Source organism: Labeo rohita, chromosome 19, assembly GCF_022985175.1.
Source record: "Labeo rohita strain BAU-BD-2019 chromosome 19, IGBB_LRoh.1.0, whole genome shotgun sequence".
NCBI lineage: Eukaryota > Metazoa > Chordata > Actinopteri > Cypriniformes > Cyprinidae > Labeo > Labeo rohita.
In genome coordinates, this window is record NC_066887.1 from 23,904,307 (window position 1) to 23,923,303 (window position 18,997).

Sequence of the window (18,997 nt, forward strand, 5' to 3'; positions counted from 1 at the left end):
CATGACATTAAAATCCTTTTCTTAAATGCCTAAAATCTCTATAAATGTGAATTATACAGTCAAACCAAAAATTATTCAGACACCAGGTATAATACAAATATCTATAATTTTAGATAATTTTTAGATATTTATTTACTAGTGGGTGCAGAACACTATAGTTAATTTATGTGAGGATAGCAAAATATTATACCCAAAAATTATTCATACAATTCATACAAAATTGCTAAAAAAAAAAAAACAAAAAAAAAAAAATGGAGACCAAAAATTTGATTTGACACTTTGACCAGACAATGTTTTGTTACATACCTTTCTATCAAAGTTATCTGACATTATCAAGATGAATTTGTTCTGACACAGCTTAACTCTGTTTGTCATATTTTATTATCATTTTCTAAACTATAGCGAATAAACTGTGATAATGTGAGAAATTTTGAAGATGTCTGAATAAATTTTGGTTTGACTCTATATACACTACTATTCTTTTTTTTATTTATATAAATACAATTTATAATGTTACAAAGGATTTATATTTCAAACAAATGCTGTTCTTTTGAACTTCCTATTCAAAGAATCCTGAAAAAAAAAAAGTATCACGGTTTCTACAAATATATATAAGCAGCACAGCTGCTTTCAACACTAATATTATTAATATATTATGTTTCTTGAGCACCAAATATTAGCATATTAGAATGATTTTTGAACGATCATGTGACACTGAAGAATAGTGGCAGCTGAAAATTCACAGGGATAGAGCGCATTTTAAAGCATATTAAAATAGAAAACAGTATTTCACAATATCACTGTTTTACTGCATTCTTCATCAAATAAATGCAGCCATGAGACTTCCATAAGACTTCTTTCAAAAACATTTTTAAACATTTTACTGACCAAACTTTTGAAAGGTAGTGTATAAATAAAATGACCCTGGACCACAAAACCATTCTTACATAGCATGGGTATATTTGTAGCAACAGCTAAAAATACACTGTATGTGTCAAAATTACATATTTTTCTTTCATGGCAAACATCATTAGGATATTAAGTAAAGATCATGTTCCATTAAGATATTTTGTAAATTTCTTACCATAAATTTATCAAAACTTAATTTTTGATTAGTAATATGCTTTGAACTTCATTTGTAAAATTTAAAGGCGATTTTCTCAGTATTTTGTTTTTTTTTTTTTTTTTTGCACCCTCAGATTCCAGATTTTCAAGTAGTTACATATCTCAGCCAAATATTGTCATATCCTATCAACAATGGAAAGCTTATTTATTCAGCTTTCGGATGATGTATAAATCTCAGTTTCAAAAAAATTACCCTTATGACTGTTTTTGTGGTCCAGGGTCACATATAGGTTACATATACTTAAAAAAACTGACCCTTTTTTGTTCTGTCATAGTTATGACAAAATTATTGTTATTCGAAAATTAGTGGGTGTGTCCACACATTTGTGTTTACCGTAGTACTGCATGAATATCCTATTTGCATGATATTACGTAATACTTCAAAGAACACTGTAATTTACCATGGTAACACTGTAGTGTTGTGTTAGCCAAGAAATGTCTATAGCGGAACAAACGCAATACTAACGGACAAACTGACAGAAAACTCCTGCTCGTTTATGTTTCTCTTGCGCTGTAAATTCAACCATTTTTAAGAGAAATCTCAGCTTGTCGCAGCGGCGCACATAATCGCGCTCAGAAATATTCCCGTCATCATTGCTCAGCAGATTCACCGATGCGGCAAACACACCAAGCATCCTTCAAACAACTGCTTTATATCGGTACCGCGACTCTATTTACAGCCTATGTACAGCATCCAGCTGTTCACCCTCCCTTCTGATCTGTCAACACGCCAATGTCAGTGTCGCCACCCCGCATGTAACGCTCCGGTGAAACGATGCCAAAACTTACAGCGTCCCGCCTGCGAATAACGTATATACAAGAGAGGCAGACTGCAAGATGCAGCGATAAGGAGAAATGTACCTGCAGTGGAACTTACCGGGGACGAATCCAGCAACGAACGCGCCCTAGTTATGAATGTCAAGTGATTATACCGCTGGATGCTCTGGTGCTGTCTGCCCGTGGAGATGACGGTGCAAAATGCTGTGGATGATCACTGCTGGACAGGGGGAAAGGTGACCTGATCTGATCCAACTCTGTGTTGCCCCTGTAGTGTTTCAGTTCCACACAATGGTGGAATGTCATTGGGTGTTTTGCACAATGCAACGATAGATTTGATCTATTATGTGGGGGAGAGTTTATTGCCTCCTCATGAACAAATGCTTCTCTGTTTGATAAACTATACAGTTGCGACCCAAAGTAATGCACCCCTCAACTACACCCTCAGGATGTCACTGAATCATTTGAATCAAAAACAGTAGCTAACTAACAGATATTGCTTAATAAAGTAATATAAACAAAAAAAGTTCATATTGACTTATTTGCACACAAAATGAGCTTTAAAATAAAAATGAGGCATGAAGTTCCTGTAACTGGTAAAGCATCCAGATCAAGGTCAAGGTCAAACGCCTGTATATTGAATGTAAGTTGCTTTTAAAAGCTGTCAAGTGCATAAATGTAAAGCATGGTGTACATAATATGTATAAATAAAAACAAACTGAACGTAAATGCTTTTTCTTACAATGAGCAAGACATTTGTTACAGTATTTATTTATTTTTGTTAACATTAGTTAAAAGTGCGACTCTTTATAATTCATGTTTCTCAGGTTTATAAATATTATGGTAACACTTCACACTAAGGTTTCATTTGTTAATATTAGTTAATGTATTAACTAACATGAATGAACAGTAAACAGTACATTCATTACACTATTTATTCATATGTGACCCAGGCCCGGTTCTACTGGGGTGCTTGAGGGTGCTAAGCACCCCCAAACAAAAGCAAAAGCACCCTCAGATAAAATTATTAATAGCGTATTAATTTTTAAATTAATGAACACGCAGACAGATGCACACACATACATAAATTCGCCAAATTAATACGTACACACAAGCTTATAAATACACAAGCTGAATTGTTAAAAGCGCACCTCGGGTCATGTGACACGAACCAACCAATCAGCTTCATCCTTTATAGAAACAACATTGAAAACTCAGCCAAGACGGTGAAACAGCTGATCATAGCTGTAAAGGGATAGACATTTTTAAAATACATTTTGTAGCAGGGCAGTGCTAGAAAGCCATTTATCATTTGCTGAAACTAACTTGTCTTCATGGAGAGCGTAGGCCATGGTTGCCTAGTAACGACAGACGCCATGGGAGCGTAACTTAGCGCTTTGGAAAGAACGCGTTTTTAGGCGCGACATGTGAACTGCTCCTAGATGAGCATGCAGTAATAACCTTCACAGTGTATTCTTGATGTTAGATGGCATTTGTTGAAACTACAATTACGATACTAGTGTAGACGATTTATACTCAGTCCTATTTGGTGGTACCGTTTTCATACAGTTCCATGCATATTTTTTGTGAGCACCCTCACAATTTTCAGAAGCACCCTCAGTGATTTGGTTCTGGAACCGGGCCTGATGTGACCCTGGACCACAAAACCAGTCATAAGGGTTCAATTTTCAAAATTGAGATTTATACATCATCTGAAAGCTGAATATACAAGCTTTCCATTGATGTGTGGTTGTTAGGATAGGACAACATTTGGCCGAGATACGACTACTTGAATATATGGAATCTGAGGGTGCAAAAAAAAAAATCTAAATATTGAGAAAATCACCTTTAAAGTTGTCCAAATGAAGCTCTTACTAATGCATATTACTAATAAATAATTAAATTTTGATATATTTACAGTAGGTATTTTACAAAATATCTTCTTGAAACATGATCTTTACTTAATTTCCTAATGATTTTAGGCATAAAAGAAAAATCTGTCATTTTGACCCATACAATGTATTTTTGGCTATTGCTACAAATAAACCCCAGCGACAAGACTGGTTTTGTGGTCCAGGTTCACATATTTGTTAATGTTAGTTAGTCGTTCATTGCTAGTTCATGTTAGTTCACAGTGTATTAACTAATGCTAACAAACACAACTTGTGATTTTAATAATGAATTAGTAAATGCTGAAATTAACAGTAACTAAGATTACCAAATGCTGTATTGCTCATTCTTAGTTAATGTTAACTAATGTAGTTAACTAATATTAACTAATGAACCTTATTGTAAAGTGTTACCAATATTATTAACAGATACAACTTTTAATATTAAAAAAAGTATTAGTAAATTATGAAATTAACACTAACTTAATTAATAAATACTTTGGAAGTATTTTTCAGTGTCAGTTCAGTTTGTAGTTTGTGTGTTACCTAATAAAACGTAAATCAATAATGACAGCTGTTCTTGTTCCATTATCAATATTAACGATTTTTAGAATGTATTTTATTTATACATTTGTGGCTTTTAAATATACACTTGTAAGTACTTATTGACATGGACATGTGAGTCTGAAATAAAGTTTATTATTAATAAAGTTTTTTTTTAGTTGTTTAGGCCTGAAAAACTACATTTTCAGTCCAAAAGTATCTCTTTGGAATCTATGGGTCATTAAATGTTTATGCCTACATTAAAATACCAATTATATGTTTATCAAGCATTATAATCAAATCCTGAATCACTCCTTCAAATGATTAATTAAAAGTACTGAATTTACAGTTGTGAGCACAGTCGTCACATTCTGCAAGCAAATGTAGTTAACATGGCTCAGGCTTGACAGCATCTTACATAACAGAAGCTTTCATACTGCTCAATGGCTGGTAAGAAAAAGGGATAGTTGTTGCCATTGGCATGGGCCGGTTGAGGGAGGGGCTGCTATTTAACACAGCACCAGTCTCAGTGCCAGCTTCAGCCTATTGTGCACAATGCCCACAAAACATTAACCCTCTAGTGCACTTCATTAGGGGTACAGCTGGGTATTTTACGATGTTTGAAGCTGTTGGGTGGTCCAGATGAACTAGTAACATTTACATGCATGTTTCTTAATTTAGGAAAACCTGCTATCCAGATCAACAAAACTTACACTTTGCACTTTCTTGTGTCTTTTAGTCCAAGTCTATTAGCACTGAAGCCCACCTATATGTGTATTCTAAAATAATATGTCAGTTGTCAGCAGATGTATAATCTAAAAGGGTTCTTCACACCAAGGATAATTATAATGACAAATACAAAGTTTTAAAACTCATTCTTATAATTTTTTTTTTTTTCTTCAGATGAATGAACAAAAACTTTTACAGCCAATCAAAATCTATTCTGGTTTTAAAAATGTAAGCATTTAAAGCTGCAGACTTTAACTGCAGCATGTACAGAATTGTTTTGTGCGTTGGTGTGGACTCCAATATTACTGTTAAAGTCATATTTTTATATATCATTTTTGGTGTGAACAGGCCTTTACAAATAATGATTATCCATATTGGACATTCCCCCTAATGCCAACTTCCACCAATTAATAAAACAAATCATTGTTCATAGGAAAATATTAAATTAAAGACTACTGGCTATTAATAAAATAAAATAAAAAGAAAAGAATAAAATAAAATAAAATAAAATAGTAAATGTGAAGAAAGCTACACTCTTCAAGCAATTTCACAGGGTTTCAAGGACATAAAACAGAGCTTTATGTTGCTTTAGTATTAAATTTACATTTAGTATTTTTATATATGCTAATCTCCACTAATATAAAACAAAAACGACCTACATTAAAATATTTGAAGAGTGTTTTGAACAGACACCTATATAAAACTTAAGGTTAAAACTTTGTTGTTACACTATTTAGAATAAAAGTCAAAACCAATAATAAATGGTGTTAAAACTGATTTGTGTGAAAAGTTATAAATTTTGAACCCTATTAGAACATATTTTTATATAACAAGAGGAGACATTCAGGGATACACTACCAGTCAAAAGTTCTTAAATGTTTTTTAAAGAAGTCTCTTCTGCTCAGGAATGAAATTTAATTCATTGTCATTCTCACCTGCTCAGCAGACGCTGAAGTCACAGTACCAGGTGCGATGGTGACTTTCAGGTGCCGTTTGTTTCTCTTCCTCACTGTTGTAGGCTTCTCTTCTCTCTCTTCCTCCTTCTTCTCATCTTTTCCCTCTTTCTTTTCTTCCTCTCCCTCTGTCTTTTTCCCAGGTTTTTCCTTTTCTTTCTTCTTCTGTTTCTCTTGAGACAGAGGGGTTGCCAGTTTGATCACCCCGATGATCCCCTCATTTAGCAGAGCCGCTGAGACACTCCTGTCCTTCGGCTTCTTCTTCCGCTGAAAAAACAGTGAAATCAGTGTATTCATTTGAACACCAGCAACAAGAACTACCTTTCAAATGTATGCAGGTTTAAATAATTTCAGCTGGGTCCAAGACAATCGTAAAAAGGCCACAAAGGGTTATCAGTGAGTTTAGAGACTGTTCGGCTATTTCTGACACCCACTGCTTGGATCGCACAAAGGGGTCCTTATTCGACAGCCTGTGAGTGTGATTGAATTTGTCAGGTGCACAATTACGAGGCCATTTCTATCAAACAAATACATTTTTAAATAGAAAGCAGGTACAAGAACATCATTCGTGCTTTTATTTCAAGGCTTGAATTAGAGATTTTTAATTACCTAATGGCCATTACCAAATGAGATTTTAGTGTTTTTACATTGCACTTAAATCCAGAAGTGATCGGACATCCATCCTCACTAAGAACATCTACAAAGACCAATTTGAGTAGAGCATTAAATGAATATTTCATCCAAAAATTAAATTTTAGATTTTGAGGAATCACTTGTTCACCAGTGAATGGGTGCCATCAGAATGAGAGTCCAAACAGCTGATAAAATCATCACAATAATCCACACAACTCCAGTCCATCAATTAACATCTTGTGAAGAGAAAAAGAAACAAACTCCTCTGCATCTTGGATAGCCTGAGAGTGAGTAAATTTCCAACAAATTATCATTTTTGAGTAAACTATTCCTTTAAATACACCCTTTACTGTATAAAGACTAAAAGAGGAGAACGGAAATGTGTTTGCCTTGACATCATGGAGACAAATGCAAAAAAACTAAAGCTGCTGTTATATTATGAGGCTTTTTTACTTCCTCCAGAACACACCATGTACAGCCTCAAAACGTATCTGGAAACTTAATTCATAATTGAAAATCATACAAAAAAAAACAAAAAAAAAAACAACAACACCAAGTAACCAAGTAACATCAATACATGCGCCAAAAAATTATGCACGCTTTCTGAGAACGAATTTTACTTTTCAGAGCCATTTTTGCCACTTGCAAGCCACTTATTGCAAATTGTATATATATATAGTTCATTCAACTTAAAATTTGAAGGCAGCTGGGTAACAAGCCCAGCTTTTAAGTTTAACAAAACAAATAGTTTGTTTAGTCAACTCTTAACTTAACATTTCAAGTTGACTAAACTTTTTTGAGTTGACTAAACTTAAAATTTTAAGTCTGCAGGGTAACAAATTATTTTAAGTTGACTCAACAAATTGTGTTTTTTGTTTGTTTTTTTCTTTACGGTGTATATTGGAAACTGACGTTTCCATTTTTTTAAAAATTTAATCTGGGTCATTGCAGAACCCATAATAAATGATTATGGCCATCATCATTTTGACCATCTGCTCTGTAAATTACACAAACAAATCTAATTCTTAAACTTTATCTGCCTTTTTCTCAGGCTGTGAGATAATGTCATTTGGATCTGTTTTTCTCTCTGTCCATTTGGAGGACAGGGGAGGAAACAGCCTTTTTGTTGTCCTATAACAGTGTGCAGAGACAAAGTGTCTCCATTCATGCAGACAAAGCTATCACAGGCCGTCTCTATCCGGCAGTCTATCAAACCAGCATGAACACAACAAGACTGCACTGACAACTGACCCATAGACTCAATAATCTATGCATTATAAAGCAATTATTTGTGTTATTTAATCATTTAATAATTATAGGGAATACATGTACATTGTTGTTTTACTGTGTGCCTTCATAAACTGAGTAAACTGTGAGATTCTAATATGTTTTTACCTGCATATATAATGTTTTACCTGCATATTTAATTGTAGTAAAGTACCATATTTAATTATAGCAAGGTATTTTTTCCACACACACAAAAACAAAGTTTTTGGATCACTTAAAAGTTGCTAAAAAAGGCTGTGTAAGGTGTCATCAAATAGCTTGTTTTACAATACTGGCCTCTAGAGGCTGCCAAGTAAAACGTACATATTCAGCATGACATACTAGCATGCTAATGTTACTATTTTATGCTCTTGAAAGAAGTCTCTTATGTTCACCAAGTTTACATTAACTAATTAATTATACTGCAAAACCACCATTTTATGAAATATTATTACAATTTAAAATAACTGTTTATTTTAATACATTTTAAAATGTAGTTTATTCCTATTATGGCAAACCTGAATTTTTTTAATCAATCATTACTACAGTCTAGAGTGTCACATGATCCTTCAGAAATAATCTAATATGCTGCTTTGGTGCTCAAGAAATATTTCTTATCACTGTTGAAAACAATTGTGTTGCTTACTATTTTTGAAGAAACCTTCGTAACATGATACGTTTTAAACCTTTACCATTACATACTGCTTCAGATACCAATTGTAAACAAGGTAAAATGGTAGTATGCAGTGTATACTATACAATATCGAGCATGCTAGTATTCCATATTTATGTTCAATCCACAATACATACACTGCTGCTCAAAAGTTTGGGATCAGTAAGATTTTTAATTTAATTAATTCAGTTATTTGAATAAAAAAATTAGAAAAAAAACCCACTAATATTGTGAAATATTATTTAAATCCAAAATAACAGTTTCTATGTGAACATATTTTAAAATGTAATTTATTCCTGAATTTTCAGCATTATTACTAGGGTATTTAATCTCACATGATCCTTCAGAAATCATTATAATACGCTGACTTATTATCAGTGTTAAAAAACAGTTGTGCTGCTTAATATTTTGTTGGAACCTGTGATACTTTTCAAGATCTTTTAATAAACGAAAAGTTAAAAAGAACAGCATTTATTTAAAAAAAAAAATAATCTTTTGTAACAATAAAATTACCATTTAAAAGTTTGTGGTCAGTAAATTGATTCTTTATTATTTTTTTTTTTTTTAAAAGAAATTAATAGTTTTATTCACCAAGGACATGTTAAATTGCTAAAACTTTTCTTTTGAACTTTTTATTCATCAAGGAATCCTAAAAAAGCTTCAAAAAAATAAAACATAAAAAATTAAGCAGCACAACTGTTTCCAGCACTGATAATAAAGTAACATAATGTAATAAACACTGATAATTGTCACGTATCCTTTTTGTCATCGTGTGTTTTTGTTGTGATTTCACCATGTGCTCCCTGGACTCAGCCCTCTCGTCACCCTAGTCACGCCCTCCTTGTTTCTTCCTGAGTGTTTCATTGTCTTCACCTGTGTATGTTCTGATTAGTTTGTGTATTTAAGTTCCACCTTGTGTTTAGTTCCCTGTCGGTCTTTATTGTTGCATATTGTTGATTAGTGTGTTTCTACGTGTGTGGATATCGCTCTGTGTTCCTGTCTGTTCCTCGTGAAAGTAATTAAAATTAGATTTGTTCCGTACGTTGTATCCTGTCTTCCATCCTGCAGCAACAACGTGACAGAAAGACCGACCCTATAAAGAGAAGATGAGTTGGGCTGAGGACGCTTTGTGGAGACTGCGGCAGGACGGTCGTGAGTTGGAACGGTATGTGGAGGAATTCATCGAACTCTCCCACCAGGTAGGCTGGCACGAAACTTCTCTTGGCGCTGTGTTTGTTTTGGGGCTGGATGATGAGACAATACGCTGCGAGCTTCCCACTTGTAGTTTCCCCTTGATCGAGCTAATCAATCTGATTCTCTATTTAAACGGATCTGATTTTGAAGTAGAAGAAGTTCAGAGTCCGATTAGGTCTCATCCTCCAGTCTCCTCCCAGACACAGCGCAACGCGCCCGCCTGCCCTAAGCCGAGAACCTCCACATACCGTATCAACGGCTCGAACCGTCAGCCCAGTCCCAAATCCCCAGTCATCCTCCAGAGCTCCACCGCTGTCCTCAGCCCGATGCGGCCGGCCTCATCCCCGCGCTCTAATCCGCCGGCCACCGCCCAGAGCCCTGTCCCTCGGGCCGCCACGCCAGCGTCTGCTCGCAAGATAGCCGCCACGCCAGCGTCTGCTCGCAAGATGGCCGCCACGCCAGAGTCTGCTCGCAATATGGCCACCACGCCAGAGTTTGCACGTAAGATGGCAGCCGCCACGCCAGAGCCTGCTCGCAAGATGGCCGCCACGCCAGAGCCTGCTAGCAAGATGGCCGCCACGCCAGAATCTGCACGTAAGATGGCCTCCGTTCCTGAGCCCCCGGCCAAGATGGCCTCCGTTCCTGAGCCCCAAGCCAAGATGGCCGCCAAGCCTGAGTCCCCAATCATGATTGCTGGAATGAACATTATGGACAGGGCAATCCCACTGGAGTTCACTGCTCCTATTATCTCCCCTGATTCTCCTATGCCTCCGCTGGTTCCGCCCAGCCTTCCTGAGCCTCCGCTGGTTCCGCCCAGCCTTCCTGAGCCTCCACTGGTTCCGTCCAGCCTTCCTGAGCCTCCGCTGGTTCCGTCCAGCCTTCCTGAGCCTCCGCTGGTTCCGCCCAGCCTTCTTAACCCTCCGCTGGTTCCGTCCAGCCTTCCTGAGCCTCCGCTGGTTCCGTCCAGCCTTCCTGAGCCTCCGCTGGTTCCGTCCAGCCTTCCTGAGCCTCCGCTGGTTCCGCCCAGCCTTCTTAACCCTCCGCTGGTTCCGCCCAGCCTTCCTGAGTCAAGTCAAGTTGTAGCTGTTTTCCCCGAGTCAAGTCAAGTTGCAGCTACTGAATCAAGTCAAATTGCAGCTGCGTTTCCCGAGGCAAGTCAAGTTCCTGAGTCACGTCAAGTTGCAGCTGCAGCTACTGAGCCAAGTCAAGCCACGGCTGTGGTTCCTGAGTCAAGTCACGTCACGGCTGAGTCAAGTCACGTCACGGCTACATCTCCTGAGTCAAATCAAGTTCCTGGTGCTTCTCATAAGCCAAGACAATGCCCAGCTCGCCCTCCAGAGCCGGAGCTCTGCCCAGCTCGCCCTCCAGAGCCGGAGCTCTGCCCAGCTCGCCCTCCAGAGCCGGAGCTCTGCCCAGCTCGCCCTCCAGAGCCGGAGCTCTGCCCAGCTCGCCCTCCAGAGCCGGAGCTCTGCCCAGCTCGCCCTCCAGAGCCGGAGCTCTGCCCAGCTCGCCCTCCAGAGCCGGAGCTCTGCCCAGCTCGCCCTCCAGAGCCGGAGCTCTGCCCAGCTCGCCCTCCAGAGCCGGAGCTCTGCCCAGCTCGCCTGCCCAGAGCCGGAGCTCTGCCCAGCTCTGCCCAGCTCGCCCTCCAGAGCCGGAGCTCTGCCCAGCTCGCCCTCCAGAGCCGGAGCTCTGCCCAGCTCGCCCTCCTGAGCCGGCTCCTCCTTCAGCGCGCCCTCCTGAGCCGGCTCCTCCCTCAGCGCGCCCTCCTGAGCCGGCTCCTCCTTCAGCGCGCCCTCCTGAGCCGGCTCCTCCTTCAGCGCGCCCTCCTGAGCCAGCACCTCATCCAGTGCTCCCTAGGGCTGGCAGTATTGTAAATTCCCCCAAGAAAATTTCCTGATTCCCCCAAGAAAATTTTGGGGGGGGGCTACCCGCCATGGCCTCCTGAACTGTCTGTCCGGCCATGGCCTCCTGAACTGTCTGTCCGGCCATGGCCTCCTGAACTGTCTGTCCGGCCATGGCCTCCTGAACTGTCTGTCCGGCCATGGCCTCCTGAACTGTCTGTCCGGCCATGGCCTCCTGAACTGTCTGTCCGGCCATGGCCTCCTGAACTGTCTGTCCGGCCATGGCCTCCTGAACTCCCTGATCCGCCATGGCCACCTGAAATGTTTACCCGGCCATGGCCTCCTGAGCCCCCAGACCCGCCATGGCCACCTGAACTGTCTGTCCGGCCATGGCCTCCTGAACTCCCTGATCCACCATGGCCTCCTGAACTCCCTGATCCGCCCTGGAGGTACGCCCCTAAGTACCCGGTGTCTGTCCAGCACGGACCTCCAGGGCGCCCACCCCCCCACCCCAGTGTATGTGTTACGGCGCGAGTCGCGCCTTGTGAGAGGGGGGGGTAATGTCACGTATCCTTTTTGTCATCGTGTGTTTTTGTTGTGATTTCACCATGTGCTCCCTGGACTCAGCCCTCTCGTCACCCTAGTCACGCCCTCCTTGTTTCTTCCTGAGTGTTTCATTGTCTTCACCTGTGTATGTTCTGATTAGTTTGTGTATTTAAGTTCCACCTTGTGTTTAGTTCCCTGTCGGTCTTTATTGTTGCATATTGTTGATTAGTGTGTTTCTTTCGCTCTGTGTTCCTGTCTGTTCCTCGTGAAAGTAATTAAAATTAGATTTGTTCCGTACGTTGTATCCTGTCTTCCATCCTGCAGCAACAACGTGACAATAATAAAGTAAAAGTAAAATTATTATTATTCTAGTCAAATTAGAATGATTTCTAAAGGATCATGTGACAATGAAGACTGGAATAATGATGATGAAAATTCATCTTTGCATCACAGGAATAAATTATATTTTAGAACAGATTAAAATAGAAAGTAAATGCAGCCTTGACGAGCATAAGAGAACTCTTCAAAAAAAAAAAAAAAGAAGTAAATATCGTACTGATCCCAAACTTTTGAACGGCAGAGTATATGCAATTTTGACTGGGAAACTGACAAAATTTGGGTTATATGAGTGTGTTTAATACTAATGCACTTAGACAAACATATCAGCGTCATTAACTTGATAATAGAGAGATGACGTACCTGGCCCTGGTGTTTTGTCTTTGACTGTTTCTCCATGGCTGAAACAGAAACAGAGTATTAAATTAGGTAAAAGAAGTTCATGTGGAGGATATTAAACTATGAGGTCTGCCCAACTAAAATACTGAATACAAATGAATAATGATGAAAGCTTCTCCGCTGTGCGTCACAATATTATTTGAAACAGGAGGATTGTGCATGTGAATTTTTTTTTTTAAGGCAAACCCATGCATATATAAACACGGAGGCAAATATGTAGATTCAGATTGTGTGCAACTTTCAAAACCCCTGATTTTTACTGTCACAGAAATCACTGGAACAGCAAGTTAGAGCCTGCTTTGAACCTTGACCCCAGAAGGAACTAGTCTTGTTATGTGAAGTGCTTCTTCACTCTTTCAGACCCTCATATGTTTTTGTTTTTTTAAACACATGGCTGCAGGAATGTGTTTCACTTATTCAAACAATACACAGATTTCACTAAAAGCTACAATTAGTATGTCAAATTTAACAACCATCGCTTTATGGTCTCGAAAAAACTCTCAAGTGGGTCTTTTTAAAGCAATTCAGAACTTGGTTTGGAAAAGCCAAAATCTGCAATGGCTGCCATTGCATAACATCCCAGGACACATTTAATTTAAGGATACTGCTTGACAAATAGTAAACTGTGATTTGAGGATTCAGAACACCCCTTCCGATGACGTCAAATGGGAGTACATGACAGTGAACACTAACATTTCCATCCTGTGCCCTCTAAAATTTCCCAGTCATGGAAAACCAGCTTATTGTTTCCTCTGTAAAACCTTTTTATTTCTTCCTCAGACTCTAAATCTACTACTGATTTGGAAAGAGCTTAAGAACTGATTCCAGGTCAGTTAAGTGAGAAAAAAAAGCAGATGTGTTACCTGAGAGGTATCTCTCCAGAGGGGAGGTGGAGCTTTGGTTTCCCCAGCAGCAGAAGAACAAGCTCCAAACCAGGACGGTAGCCAACACCAGCACAATCACCCAGAGCAGCCGGGCCAGAGCCGGGTACGCCAGGGCCCAATCTTGCAGCGTGTCCATACTTAGCCACTTTTCCTTCTCTGTATACTCCCTCTTTTCTCTCGTCTAGCTCCTGTGGCTGCTTCGCAGTGGCAGATGGGCAGCAGCTGTGCAAGGCCACAGCCCACGTCAGCTCTGGAGGAGTGCGTATGCGAGCGTGCGCGTTTTCTTCACTGAGCCGAGCACCACTCGCAACCCTGCCCGGAATATCCAGCAGCCACTCCCAGGGCAAAACATCTCTCACTCACACACACCCTCATTTAACTCCGGCTCCGAGACCTGTTGGTTAATAGTAGGTAGGAGCAGAGAAATGCACCCGAGGCACTTTAAAGCGACAACGTAGATCACTTAGTTGTGCATATAAACAGAGAACATAGAGATGATGAATGCAAACAGTGGCCTCAAAATGTGTTCGAGTCACACTTATAAAAATCTTGATGGGAACTGATTACATACATCTGCTATAAAAAGTGTATGAGCTTAGTCATTGCTAAAATGCCTGAGAAAAGTGAAGTTAGTTCTGAGAAGGTCTCTAAAATCATCTTCACATTTTTAGGTGTGACTTCTGTGGCTAAACACTTTTTAGGCTTACAAAAAATTACAGTAAAGACATTTGTCACAAAAGATTTCTATTTCAAATTCAATTTCTTTGAAAAAAAAAGTTTTAGAAAAAAAAAAAAAACACTATTAAGCAGCAAAAATAGGACTGATATATAAACCATTGTAAATAATTGATAAAATTTATAAAAAAAAAAAAAAGGTCTCTATTTTGATGAATAGACCAAACTGATCACCTTCCAGGAAACATGCATACAGTAATAAGTTCTAAAGAGCACATTTTCCACAAGCGTTTTGTCTGGACTTTGGATGAAATATAAAAATAACTAAAGGAAAATCTGTCATTCAGAGGAAGCTGGGTATTTATGAGTCACAACAGGATCTTTCCATCTCGGTTTGCTTCTCTGACAACACATACCCTGTGTTTTCAACCTCTGGCCCAAAATTACCTGGTTGATTTCCCCCCCCAAATCAAACACAGATGCCCAGCATTCCAAGGTTTTGGCTTGTAAACACACTGGAAAATCAAGAAGGCTTTAAAAGAGATGATGGCCAGTCAGGAAGCTGGTAATGACTGGTTTGCTGCTGTCGCTGGGTAACTAGCCAGACAACAGTGAAAAAAGTTAGTCACTGCTGCCACCTAGTGGATGAAACATTAGCTGAGACATTGCTTGTGCATATTCTTGCCATTGATGAACAATCATCACAGCCTTGATACAGAGCTTTCACATTCTGATCAATGAATTTATGTGATTTTCAAAGACTGTTTTAATTTGTGTTGACTGTTTACATTTCAGTTTTCACGTCACATTGCAACACTTTCAGGCTGTTTACACTGAATGTGACAAAGCGATCATTGCAAATCGTTCGAACTGTGTGTCAGTAAGTCATAAATAAAACAAGGCATCAATTTACTGACTATGGAAGGCCATTAAGGCCAAAATTTGTGGTACTATGGCAGGCCATTAGGGCCAAAATGTGTTTGGCCCCAACGGCCTTCCATAACTGTCGGGACTTGTCGTGTAGACAGCATCACTGATTATAATGCGTTCTACTGTATTTTGTCGTGTCGTGCCACACCAGTCGAATGCGATGTAGGCACTGAAATGCTTCCGAATGGTTTTCTATTAACAGTTCTAAAGTTTGCGGTCAGAAAGGAATGTTGTTGTTTTTGGAAATAAAATTTTTTTATTCTCAAAAGTGAGTGAAGTTTTTTTTTTTTTTTTTTTTTACATTGTTCCCGAAAATGTATTTAAGATAAATGGGGTTCTATTTAAAGAATTCCGAGAAAAACTATTAAGGTTTTCAAAAATATTAAAGGATTAGTTCATTCCAAAACAAAAAGTGACAGATAATGTACTCAGCCCGTTGAGATGTTCACACCTTTCTTTCTTCAGTCGTAAAGAATTTTGAGGAAAACATTTGAGGAAATCAGGAATTTTCTCCATATAGTGGACTTCAATGGTGCCCACGAGTTCGAACATCCAAAATGCAGTTTAAATGCAGTTTCAAAGGGCTCTAAATGACCCCAGCCGAGGAATAAGGGTCTTATCTAGCAATGACAATTGGTCATTTAAAAAAAAAAAAAAAAAAGGATATACACTTTTTAACCTCAAATGCTCATCTTGTTTAGCTCTGTCTTGCGCATGCGTAGTCTATGTAATCTGGGTCAATACAGTTAGGGTATGTCTAAAAACTTTCATCTCATTTTCTCCTCCAACTTTAAAATCATCCTACATCGCTGCAGAAGTACTGACCCAGTGTTTACAAAGTAAACATGCAAAGGTCAAACACCCTTTACAAAAAAAAGGTAAAACAGCAATGTAGGACGATTTTGAAGTTGGAGGAGAAAATGTGATGGGAGTTTTCCGACCTACCTTAACTGTATTGACCTGCATTTAAACTGCATTTTTGATGTTCAAACTCAGAGGCAACATTGAAGTCCACTATATGGAGATTCCTGAAATTCCTGAAATGTTTTCTTCAAAAAACATCATTTCTTTACGACGGAAGAAATAAAGGCATGAACATCTTCGATGACAACGGGGTACATCATCTGTACATTTTTGTTCTGGAAGTGAACTAATCTTTTAAGCAGCACAACTGTTTTCAACACTAGTAATCATAAGAAATGTTTCTTGAGAACAAAATCAGCATATTAGAATGATTATTAAAGGACTATGCAACACTGAAGACCAGAGTAATGGTGCTGAAAATTTTGCTTTGTCACCACAGGAAGAAATTACATTTTAAAATATATTAGAACAGTTGTTTTAAACTGTAATATTTCACAATATTACTGATTTCACTTGGTGAGCGTAAGAGATTTCTTTCAAAAATATTTCAAAAAAATCTTACCGACCCCAAACTCTTGAACTTTTAGTAACTTGCAGGACCTTTTAAGATTTTTAACCTTTTTCAAGCCTCAAACTAACTTATAAAATTCTCTAATATTTCCAGGACTGTGACAAATAAAAAGCATGACTGTTAAAAGTGAAGTGTGAAGAATGAATGAATAAAACAGAAAGACTGTTAAAATACTTACTCCCATTCCAATTTGAAATTCTGAGTTATCTATTAAAAATGTTTCTGCAAGTTTAACAACAAACACTGAATTAAATGAACAATGTCTTAAAGATGAAACAACAGTAGAACCTTTTCTGAAATGATCCTTATTATTTGCCAATGACACCAAAATTACACACTTCACCTTTAACCATAAAAGATTCCAGAAGTATGCTGCAGGACCTTTGAAAATGTGTTCAGAAACACACTTTCACTGTTTATTGTTGTGTTATGATGTTCAAAACAATGACTTGCATAAGGGAAAAGAAAAATGTCCTTTGAGTTTACACAGAAGTGGAATAATAAAATCTTGCCTGGTAAATCCTTCCTTCATACAGAATACATAAAATTCACGGCAACATCCCAGAACTCCGTAGCTCTTGTCATGCTGGAAATGTCTGCATCAGTCTCTTGTAAAATAATCCTAATATAAAACACGACTAAATAAAAAATAGTTAGTTAAATACTAAGATGAGGTTGAGGAGTAGGTTGATCCACTGTATTCCTTATGTTTCCAGTCTAATAGAAGCCAGTGTCTTGAGCCGCCCAGTTCGGTGTCTAGAAAGAAAACGGAGGATCATTAGTGACATCAAAGTTGTAGCACAATTTCTTCTATTAACTGTTTGACATAAATATTTTAAAAGGCAAAATGTTCTGACTCAACCGAAGACTCTAAAGTGAAATACAGGACAAGATATATGACATAAATTACTTCACTGACATAAAATCCGATTATTCAGACATTATGCTGAGCCAAGGCTTTGATTTGCGAGTGTGCAAGATATTTTGGGGAATTGTGTGCCAACTAATGCTGGCTAATGTTCAGTTAAGGGAAACTGCTTCAGTGCCTAAAAGCAAAAGTTTCCCAGCACACTCATTTCATGACTGTAATGATTCCAATGAGGCTCGGCTGAAGTAAAAACTCATTAGTTCGGTCTGCATCCCTGAACGCTTTGCGTGTGTTGTTTGCTTTGAGTCTGGTACCTCGTTTCTGCTGCTGTGGCTGAGCTTCTTCTCAATGTTCATGGCCAGCATTTGACTGCGGAACGACAGGCTCTTGGTCTTCTCGATCACCTGCTGATATGGCGACACGGCGTTGTTGCCCATCACCACGTGACCCTGAGTAGAAAACACTCGTCAGGAAGGAGCAGCAAAGCAGTTATGACTTTTAAAGAACACCAGTATAAATTATAAAGAATGTTTCCAAGTATTACAATGAAAAAGTAAAGGCTTTAGAGAATTAAGGGGTTCAACATCACTTTGGTTTTAGAACGACTTGCAAAAATTCAGACAACCACTGAGTTACAGCTCCTATACTAGCTTATGATAAAAAAGTGATATATATATCCCGATAACATATATCCGTCTATGTTTGCACAAATCACTCATGATCCAGCTTCACTTACAGCAGAAGTGAGTATAAGGTTTTTTTTATGAATATTTGCAATCACTTTTCCTAATAATGTGCTAGTTAGCAAGTTTAGCAGCTAAACGCGGCTAAATGCGGCTAAAGTAAACAGGCTGGTCTCTCCACAGAGAGAAGAGAGGGGCGGGGCGAGCAGAGCTCATTTGCATTTAAAGCAGCCTCGACCAGAATGAGATGATTTTTGCAGAGCTGATTTTGGCAAGGTAAAAAGGGTGTTGTTTTACACAACCATTGAGATTTTTTAACCAAAGTATATTATAGACTTTTCATTAAGACCCTAAAGAATCATATCAACTTGTGGAAAATAGGCACCCGACGACCCCTTTAAGAGAATATTTAATATTGTCACAGTATTTATTATTCCTTATTTCCTCAAATAGATTTTTTAACATTTCAGTATAAATTAACATTATTGTATTATGAACAAGCTCACAGTGTATTAACTAGTGCTGATGGATTAGTTCACTCCTAAAAGCTCCTGATAATTTTCTCACCCCAGTGTCATCCAAGATGTTCATGTCTCCTTTTTTTTTCCAATATATAAG

General features: G+C 38.5%; 2 protein-coding genes across 2 annotated transcripts in view; both read right to left on the minus strand.

Moving 5' to 3' along the window:
* Positions 1 to 14,037, minus strand: part of pleca (plectin a) — a 117,077-nt gene extending 103,040 nt beyond the window's left edge. The window contains 3 exon segments of the mRNA XM_051137190.1: positions 5,999 to 6,283; positions 12,869 to 12,906; positions 13,768 to 14,037. Of these exon segments, the coding sequence (XP_050993147.1) occupies positions 5,999 to 6,283; positions 12,869 to 12,906; positions 13,768 to 13,924 (480 nt within the window). The 5' untranslated portion in view covers positions 13,925 to 14,037.
* Positions 14,038 to 17,206: 3,169 nt separating this feature from the next.
* Positions 17,207 to 18,997, minus strand: part of eif3eb (eukaryotic translation initiation factor 3, subunit E, b) — a 14,653-nt gene continuing 12,862 nt past the window's right edge. The window contains exons 12-13 of the mRNA XM_051137608.1: positions 18,011 to 18,145; positions 17,207 to 17,584 (exon numbers count right to left, since the gene is read on the minus strand). Of these exons, the coding sequence (XP_050993565.1) occupies positions 17,546 to 17,584; positions 18,011 to 18,145 (174 nt within the window). The 3' untranslated portion in view covers positions 17,207 to 17,545. The remainder of the gene's footprint in view (positions 17,585 to 18,010; positions 18,146 to 18,997) is intronic.